The following is a 10248-nucleotide window of genomic DNA, read 5'->3' on the forward strand; positions in this document are numbered from 1 at the left end:
ACACAACTTTGAGAAGAATATAAAGATTAAGGATAGGGTGGGCTAATTCTTTCTTAGCGGTACACGAGCTTCCACCATGGTATTTAGCCACAGTAGATTCTTAACGCACCTCGAAAAAAATGCAAAACTGCACAAATCCTCCCAAAGATATTAGTCTCCACCATAGTATTTAGCCACAGCAGATTCTCAACACACCCCGAGCGAACCGTACAGATGTAAAAACCCCATCAGTGGCGTTTAAGCCTCCACCATGATATTTAGCCACAATAGATTCTCGACACACCCCGAGGAATTTTTGAGACATACTTTTGGGGAAATGTATATCTTCTCTTTGTCATATCTGAGCCATCAATACGAGGCATGTCCACAGTAAAATGATAAATTATTACAAATAAATTCACAAATTCGTTGCTAGCTTCTCGTACGTCGTGTGTTTTCCTAAATTATCTGTTTTCTAAATTAATAAATTGTATTTATTTCAGCTTAAAGTTAAACTCATTAATTTTAATCGCAAATAAGTTGTTTTTGTTCTAACTTCATAATTTAATTAAAAAACTTACATAATTTCTAAGTTTTAATTTGTTCCTAACTTCTGCTTCTCCGTCATGTCTAAAAATATAACGGCTGAGAATTTTGAAGTTCTGATAGCAAACATTCTGGACAAATCGAATGATATTTTGTTAAAATGCATTGATAAAGTTATGGATAAATCAAACGAAAACTTAGAAATGATCATTGAGATCTCCAACAAAAATTTGGCAAAAACAATGGAGAAGTCTGACCTTAACCTGAAAAATATAATTGAATAATTCAACAATAACCTGTGCAAAACACTGGCTCATTCAGAAAGCCTAATGAGCAAACTGTTTGAAACCACCGTAATCAGACTAGAAGCGTTAAGTAATAATTTTTAATCTGCAGTTAGATGTATGTCAAACTCCGTAACTGACTGCATGAAAGAACTGCACTCAGCCATGTCAACACTTGGCGCCAGCGTTTCCAAAAGTCAACAGCAGGGGGTCAAACTCAATATATCTCCAATGCTAGAAACAATGACTATGGCCTTGTGGACAGTGGAACGGGGGAAAAAAGATGAAGAACGTCGGTCACAAAAGCTCAGGTTTGAAGCTTTAGCCGGGGGGTAATGACAGAGATATGGTTTCATCTCTATGCGAAAACCACCTCACCGTCAAGCCGCAAATTGCACAAACTCGCCGTATTGGGAACTCCAGAATCTGCGTCACACTAAACAGTTTGTCAGCAGCTGAAAATCTGATTGCATCGTCAAAGATTTTTCGTTCATTTCCAGCTACAAAAAATGTTTTCATCATCTCTGGCCTTTCTAAGAGGCAGGCAGAGCAAGCTTCTCTGATGAGATAGGAGAGGCGTCGACTTAAAAGAGTCAACACCAATTCTAAAAATGACCAGCCCTTTTGTTCAAACAAACAATAAAAGTCTTATACGAATGGCCTTAACGAATGTGCGTAGTATCCAGAAGAGACAAAACGATCTCAGCTTATTTTTATCAGTTTACGACCCAGATTTATTTTCTGTTATTGAAACGTGGCTCTCCCCTAATGATCCTGATAATTTATTTTTACCTCCAGGATTTTGTTTTGTTTGTTCGAAAGGATTGAGGATCACGCGGTAGTGGTGTGGCCTTCATCATCAAAAATACTGTTTCATACAAGATCGTTTTTGTACCGTCTCAATTTTCACACATCGAGATTGTTTCCATCGACATTTCCACTTCAAACAAAACTTACCGCTTCATCTACTATCGTAGTAGTGGTTTCGACCAAGCAGCATAAGAGTACACGCTAGATATAGCGCTAGATATATCAAAGAGATTAGCAAGGGCAATGTAAACTGCTTGATGGGTGATTTTAACCTTCCTCAAACCGATTGGAATAATTATTTGACACCAAATAACTCCATCTATCATACTTTTATTGATCTTTTTAACAATTTGGGTTTTCACCAGCTCGTCGATCGACCATCACAAGGAAACAATATTCTGGATCTGATTTTATCTGATGATACAGGTTTGCAGGCCGAATTGGAAGTCTCTTGCCAGTTCGCTTCTATTGATCACAATTGCCTTACTTTTCAAGTCAACTTCGGTACTTGTAACTTACCAAAAGTAGATTTTTATAGTGATATATTCTATTATAAATTTAACAAAGCAAACTTCATTGGTATAAACGATTGCTTGAGGCTGATAAACTGGGATCATATTTTCCAGCATTGTTTCAACGTTATTACTTGTTGGGAGATTTTCGAACAGCTAATTTCAACCTATATTTCTCAAATTCATCAAAAAAATACAACGCGTAAATATCCGGTTCCTTATCAGCTTCTTTTATTTTATAAAATCAAACAACACTATTGGAAAAAAAAGAAACTAAGTTCTTCCTCAGATGATAAAAAACTTTACTTGACAATGTCACAAAAATGTTCCATTTTAGCAAACCACTACAAAAAAATCAACGAACAAAAGCTACTTTCTAAATCTAATGTCAGAAGTTTTTACCAGTATGTTAATAACAAAATGTTTTCGCGACCCCAGGTTAGCAGTTTAAGATTCGATGACAATATTGTAACACACGACCCGTTGGTTATGGCTAATGCATCAGATGGCATACCCAATATTATACTCAAGATGTGTGCATCAATTCTGGCAGTTCCACTTTGTCACATTTTCGATTTATTATTTAAAAGCAATTTATTGCCTATCAAATGATGTTTTTCGATGACTGTTGTTTATTGAAAAATGTCCAAAAATCTAAAAAAAATTTCTCTGTAATAAACAAAAATGAAAATTCTTTTTATAAAAAATTTTTCGAAAACCCAACCGTGACAAGATACACGAAATTTAAATCAATTGCCAAACGTTGCTCAAATCTCAACAATAAGCTAAAAAAACAATACTTCAGTGACTTGCTTCAACAAACAAAAGATAACAGCAAAAAATTTGGTTAAATATTTTAAAAATAATAAATAAAAGTAAAGATGATAAAAATGCTGAAAAGTTACTAACCTCATATGAACAGGTTTTAGACAATCCTGAAGATGCACTTAATAAACACTTCAAATCCTAACTCCAAATTCGATGAAAGATTTTACGAAATATTCCGAATGGATGCAAACAATGCACCATAAACTTTCAAATTTCTTTTTTTTGTCTTGATACCTCATTTGAAGAAATTGTCGAGACAGCAAAAACTTTACAACCAAAATATTCAAGTGGAGTTGATGACATTTCTTCAAAAATTGTTGTTTCCACAATCAACTCAACAGCTCAAATTTTGAGTTTTCTGATAAATTTCTCATTTGCAACAGGCATATTTCCTCAATGTTTCAAAGTGGCAAAAATAATTCCAATAGCAAAGCAGACAGGTAATACCAATATAACCAACTATCGACCTGTGGCGTTGCTACCGGCCTTTTCAAAAATTATAGAAAAATTAATGTACAAAAGAATGGTCAATTTTTTTCAAAAGTACAACATCATTTCAGACTATCAATTTGGCTACCGTGATAAACATTCAACAGAGTTGGCAATTGTGGAATTGATACGTAAAATTGGAGTAGCTGCAGAAAATAAAAACTTTGTCTTTGGAACTTGCATCGATCTGTCAAAAGCCTTTGACTGCATCGACCACAGCATTTTGATGGAAAAGTTAAATTATTATGGAATCCGTGGAACACCCCTAAGATGGCTTAGTAACTACTTGACCGATAGGAAACAGTTTGTTAGATGGCAGAACAAAAGTTCGACGATACTAACAAATAACTTTGGAGTTCCTCAGAGAAGCATATTGGGTCCATTACTGTTTGTGATCTTTATAAACAATCTTTCCAAGGCGTCGACGTTTTTTGATTTTGTTTGTTATGCCGATGACACTAATATTTTTAGTAAAGGTGAAAATATTCATGAACTTTTAAATGAAACCAATATTGCCATTAAAGAAATGGTCAAATGTTTTCAAAACAACAAATTAACGTTGAACAACAAAAAATCTCAAATGATTATTTTTGGGCCGGTTCAGTATCTGAACTATAAAGAAGATTACAATTAATAGACTAGAAATAAACAAAAGCAAATCAGTTAAATTTTAAGGTGTCCACCTTGACTAAAAATTAAGCTTTCGAAACCACGTAAATTACGTATCAGGAAAAATGGTGAAAGCACTTGGCGTTACCAACAAAGTTTGTTTTTACGTTCCAAGAAGAACGTTAAATATGCTCTATAACTCCATATGCGTACTGTACATCTCTTACTGCAACGTAGTCTGGACTGGTACCTATCGCACGATCACCGATCCGATTAATAATGAATAATTTTTATTTTATATTTAAGAATTAATTTCCGTTGATTTAGTTAAAACAATTTAGTTATATAATTTTATATTTTTCTGAACAATTTCATAAAACCAGATTTACTAACAACTAGCACAATTAGCTAACATTTAACATATTAGCTAACATTTAACTATTAGCTAGCATTTAACATATTTTGATTACATAATTAAATTCTTGTTAATAATAACAACTAAAACCTATACTGTGAATTATTCATGTATCACTATACTAAACTTTATAGTATTGAAAAAAAGTTTGTATTTACAGTCCAGGTGGCCATGCTCGATGAATTCAAATAAGAATTCTATCATGATCAACCTGTTTCTTATTATTAATTTTTAATTTTATGGAGCAAATAAAAGTTTAGTTTAGTTTAAATGGAAAACTGCAGTTATTACTCCTATCCATAAAAAGGGTCAACAACAGCAACAACAGACCAATTTCTCTCACCAGCTCAAGTTGTAGAGTAATGGAAAAAACCATTAACGTAAAATTGTTATCTTTTCTTTTAGAAAACAAATTGATCACTAGTTCTCAACACGGTTTTTTACCCGCCAGATCCATCGTTGTGCATCGTCCTTAGCAATGATATCCAGAATTTACAGAATTTCAAGAAATACAGCAGTGTGTGTCAATTTTTTCATTCTTAACGGCGTTTTGCTGTCGATTTTATACAGATGAATAAAATTTTTCCAGCAAGCTTTGTACTCTTTTCCACCAAATTGGAAAATAAGCTTCTATTGCGACTCTGTTATCCAGTTGTTTCTGATATTTTTTAAAATGTGGATAAAGTCATAAACACGATACATATGCAATGTGTCGTCTGGCACTTGAGCAATACCTGAAACACCCAGGTTCTTGTACATTCGCTGATTTAATAGGCTGTTGTCACAGATTATTGATATAGGTCAACCACGGCAGTGTTTGATCGTTGTGATAACTTCTAACAGGTACTTTTTCGAAAAGTTTGCATTAAATTTTGCAACTGGATTAATACGAATTGTAAATCGTGGTCCGCCACAATGACAAACCAACTCAAAAGCAAGTGCTTAAGTAGTTAACTTTTCTGGCTGATTTTCGGCATGGCCAGCTGTGAAACGGAGGACACTCTTGAGTTTAAATTCGTCAAACAATATGTAAAGAAGACGCTGTTCAGGTTTAAATTTTTTAAAAGCAGTCTGCAAGTTATTGTCGTTGACACTACGGCTCATGAAGTTTCTGGTCATTTGCTGTTTTGGCAAATTTATAACTAATTCAAGAAGTTAATATTTAGAAATCATTTAAATTAAGTAATAAAAATCTAAAGACAGTTGTTTAGCTGCAAAATAGTGAAATTCGCTCGCTTAATATTAATCTAAATACATACATATATATATTAATCTAATATTAATTTTAATATATATATATATATTATATATATATAAAGTCCTACCTATTTGGTAACTCCTAGTGATCTCCACCGATGATGGCTTCGCTTTCAACATGCTTCATACGAGGAAGGAGAGCGCTGATTAGAAGCAATTATAATTGGCACTATATAAATACAATATTTGATTTAATATATATAATAAATTTCACCGATTTATTAGTGTTAATCAACTTGTATTCGAATTTTTCAATTTGTCTTAGTAAATTTTTATCGACAAGATTGAGTCTGTTTAAAATTGAAGCTTTATTTTTATTACCAAACATATTATCAAAATTATTGCAGATAGATTTAGATCTCTATAGTCAAGAATTCGGTCTTCTACCAGCATATATATATTATTATCAACAATTTATTAAGCGCATTATAAAATTTAAATTTCTCGAAAGCGCTCTCTATTATAAATGAAATCAGTGAAGGTCAATAAAGTACAAATCGATAAAGTATTTCTATGTCAGAATAAATATGTTTTTAAGTTCCTCTTAAAATCATCAAGTTTTAGTCCAGGCATTCTGAGTAATTGCGGAAGACTGTTCTAGGCAATTGGTCCTGACACGGCAATATTTCTTGTTGCAGTTTGTAGTTGAGTAGTTGTCACTGCCAGTAAGTTGGCATAGTCTGATCTCTGTTTTTTTAAGATTTTATTTACTAGATATACTGGTAACAACCCGTTCATAGCCTTATACATAGTCACATAAATCTTATAGTTGATTTTTTTTTCACTGTTAGCCAATGTAGGTCTCTTAAAATGGGTGTCACATGGTCATGCTTTTTACGTCCAACAGTTATTTTTGCAGCTCTATTCTGTATCGATTGAAGAAAAGCAATAGATCTCTCTGGTAATCCATTGAACAAGCTATTACAGTAGTCTAACCGTAAATGAACAAACGCATGATTTAGTGATATGAAAAGGCTCTGTCTTAAACTGGAAAGAGAGAGAGAGAGAGAGAGAGAGAGTGTCGACACAGTACTAAAGAAGCTGACAAAATTGTTTGGAAGAAGCTCTTCTGTTCAAAAGCTCTTTTATTATTGATAAAAAGAAACTGTATTGAGAGGATGTATTGAGAGGATCTTATTCACACTAATAAGTTTTGACCAAAAATATTATGGGAGTCAGTCAACAAACTATTTGGAAAACATTCAACCGATGACTTTTTTAAATCAACAAACTTTACGTTGTCACAACTTGCTTCATTCTTTAAAGACAAAATAGAAAAAGTTAGAAAACATACTAGTTCTGCCATTAATCTTACATTTTCTCATTATAGATCGGATCTTGAAAAGTTTTGCAAATTTTCTTTATGCTCAAATGATGATGTTAAAAAAATAGTTCTTAATTTGACTACAAAACGTTTTCACACGACCTTGTTCCAACAAGAATTTTCAAGCTGTATGTTGATCTATTCATCACATTCCTAACATTTTTAATTAATTTGTGTTTAAGCACTGGTTGTTTTTCTAAACCATTAAAGCATGCTGTTATAATTTCGACTTCGTTATTGAAAAAACCATTTCTTGAAAGAGATGATAAAACTAATTATCGTCTAGTTTCCAATCTCCTATTACTAAAGGTTATTTATTAAACGTATTGTCTTCAAGCAATTTTTGAATCATTTAGTTAAGTTCGATTTGATGCCGGTCCATCAGTCTGGATACAGACAACATCATTCCACCGAGACTGCTCTTATTCACGAGACATCTGAACTATTTGCATCCATAGATGCTCAAGGCGTCTAGCTGCATCGATCAGCTTATGCTGATGGTAATCAGTGTTTCTTGTTTCTGGAGTGGTTGCGACGTGGTTTTAATCGTATTTGTTTGGTAGAACACAACGGAGTCTCTTCAACGGAACAATGTCTGATGTCGAGGTGATTTCATCTGGAGTTCCTCAAAGCTTCGTTTTAGGACCACCGTTGATTTTGGTCTACACGGCCGATATGTTTAATATCATTAAAAAGTTTGAATTTAAATACCATGCTTTTGCTGACTATGTTCAAATTATTGCACCCATTTGTTGTAAAACAGTGACATTTGGTAATTTAGTTTACAGATTTGTCTGCTGTGCTACAAATTTAAATAAATGGATAATAAACAGCAGACTTATGTTTAACAAGAGTTAAACTCAACATTTGCATGTCGGAACCTGGCAACAATTGCAAATGATTTGCGTCAACTCTATTGACATATCTGGATCAGTTATCCAGTTTTGTTCATCTGTTAATATTTGGGAATCACGTTTGATCAAAATATATGTATGGATCATCATGTCAAAAAATTGAACAAAGAATGTTCATTTCAACTACGAAGACTCAGACAGATCAGAAATTTGCTTGATGAAGATACATTGAAATGTCTTGTTCATGCGTTTATTCATTCTAAGCTAAATTACTGTAATAGTGTTTTCAATGAAACTACCAACGAAATCATACGACAACTACAGTCAATTCAAAATCAAGCAGCTAAAATAGTTACTAATATATTAAAGTTGACCATGTAAGTCATAGTATATTGAGCCTGCACAGGCAAAGAATCGAAATTTCCATCATAGTATTCAAATGTTTGAATAGTCTCAGTCCGAATTACCTGTCTGACAAGTGTTTGCATAGGTTTACACCTGCTCTACGTCTTCAGCTACTTTTAGATTGTCTTCTATCGTTACCAAAAACACAATTGGTTGTAGGAAACAGGAATTCTTTCATCGCTGATCCAATAGTTTTGAACAATTTAACCTGCTACCATCGTTAGTCTGATTAACTCTTCAACAATTCCGTAAAGAACTAAAAACTCATCTTTTTATGAATTAAACCACATGATTTCAGTAGCTTTTTTGAAAAGTTTTAAAGGACGCTAGAATATAAATTTTTCAATAATAATAATAATAATAATAATAATATTAATATAATAAAAATATATATGTTAAAAGGAAACCATATTTTATACAGTATTACATGAATTATACCAAATTGTCGACATTAATCAATTTAAAGTTTGTCTTTTCGATTTTTATTGAAGATAATATTAAGGCGTCTAGTTGGTAATGATGTAATCACTCTTTGTAGAATGTTTATTTGTGGTTTATTGATATCTAATAGGATAGCTTTTGCAATTTTTAGATGTATTATGTTGGTGTTTGGATAAATTATTTTTGTGTTGTTGTCAAGATTTTGGCGGGTTATTGGAGTTGCATGTGTTAAATGTGAAATTTGATGGCTCCTCTTTGTGTGTGCATTGTGAAACGTCTTGATTGTGAATAGTGAAGTAGTCGTAACACCAGCATACGAAGGTTGTTGACGCGCATGCAGATAAAGCCTTATTTTAATTTTTCACAAATCATCTCAGTGCAGGTTTGGTTTATATAGTTTCTTTAAACGTAATAAAGAAAATCAACAAAAACACACCTCAAGAAAAAAATCCAACTACTCCAAGGTAAATACTCACTTGGATACCTCTATGCCAGCATCAAAACGCACAAAAACAACAATCCCCTTCGACCTATCATCAGCCAAATGCCAACAGTAACATACCATATTGCTAAATATCTTAACCATGCCCATAACCATGTGCTCAATATCCAAATGTCATGGGTCTTATAAAGATATCGGCGTAACTTTACATAGGTATGTATAATTAATATAATAATAGTAAAATTTTAACATAAAATAGTTAAGCTTTTTTTACAATAATAAAACCAAACCAGACTACCAAAAGATGACAGTCAAAGAATACAATGGGAAGGGAATGTAAAAAATCATACTACAAATTTTTGTAGTAGAAAAAATATCTTCATCTGCAGCAGGCATTTTTTACAAGAATGCTTTTACAAAGTAGGTTCTAAAATGTTGCTCAAAAAAACATCAGTTCCTACAGTATTTCCAAAGGTTTTGTTCTTTTTGTAACTAATAAAAAATTTCTAATTTAAATAGTTTAAAAAAATTAAACTAACATTAAGATTGACATTAAAATAAAGAAATAACTAATTATTGGTGCATCATGAAAAATGAATCACTAATTAATTAATTGCAAGACACTAACATATTATAGTTAGTATATTAATTAGATATTTGTTCCTGCAAATCACATAATCAAATATATTGAATATTTATCATTTTCAGATTTTATCAAATGATCAAGCAGATACTCTATCTGAAATGCAATCACCAATAATGATGGAGAAAAAATCAACTAATGAACCAGTATGTTTGTTTAAATATAAAATTTACTTAGATTAATATATTAATGATTGCATGCGCTACAATTAATATTTTTTTTTTATTTTATGTCAATAAGAAGATACACATATGTAAGTACATGTTCAAGGTATTTATTTCACAAAGTTTATGATGAATCTACCACACATACTTTGATGCATACATTCATTCATGTGTAATATTCAAACTTCAGATAGAAAATGTTGCATCTTTAGAAAATGTGCAGTCCATAACATCAATGTAAATGTT

General features: G+C 32.2%; 2 protein-coding genes across 2 annotated transcripts in view; both read left to right on the forward strand.

The window, feature by feature from the left end:
- Window positions 1–605: 605 nt before the first annotated feature.
- On the forward strand, window positions 606–1380 carry HELRODRAFT_175876 (hypothetical protein; the record flags this gene model as incomplete). Its single annotated transcript, XM_009023246.1, has 3 exons — window positions 606–775; window positions 926–1120; window positions 1233–1380. The coding sequence occupies 3 exons, from the start codon at window positions 606–608 to the stop codon at window positions 1378–1380; spliced, it is 513 nt and encodes a 170-aa protein (XP_009021494.1).
- Window positions 1381–9349: 7969 nt separating this feature from the next.
- The window catches only part of HELRODRAFT_175877 (hypothetical protein), a gene marked incomplete at both ends in the record, with an annotated part of 3627 nt that continues 2728 nt past the window's right edge, over window positions 9350–10248 (forward strand). Inside the window, 3 exons of the mRNA XM_009023247.1 lie at window positions 9350–9408; window positions 9489–9615; window positions 9904–9984. Of these exons, the coding sequence (XP_009021495.1) occupies window positions 9350–9408; window positions 9489–9615; window positions 9904–9984 (267 nt within the window). The remainder of the gene's footprint in view (window positions 9409–9488; window positions 9616–9903; window positions 9985–10248) is intronic.

This window comes from Helobdella robusta (genome assembly GCF_000326865.2).
Source record: "Helobdella robusta unplaced genomic scaffold HELROscaffold_35, whole genome shotgun sequence".
NCBI lineage: Eukaryota > Metazoa > Annelida > Clitellata > Rhynchobdellida > Glossiphoniidae > Helobdella > Helobdella robusta.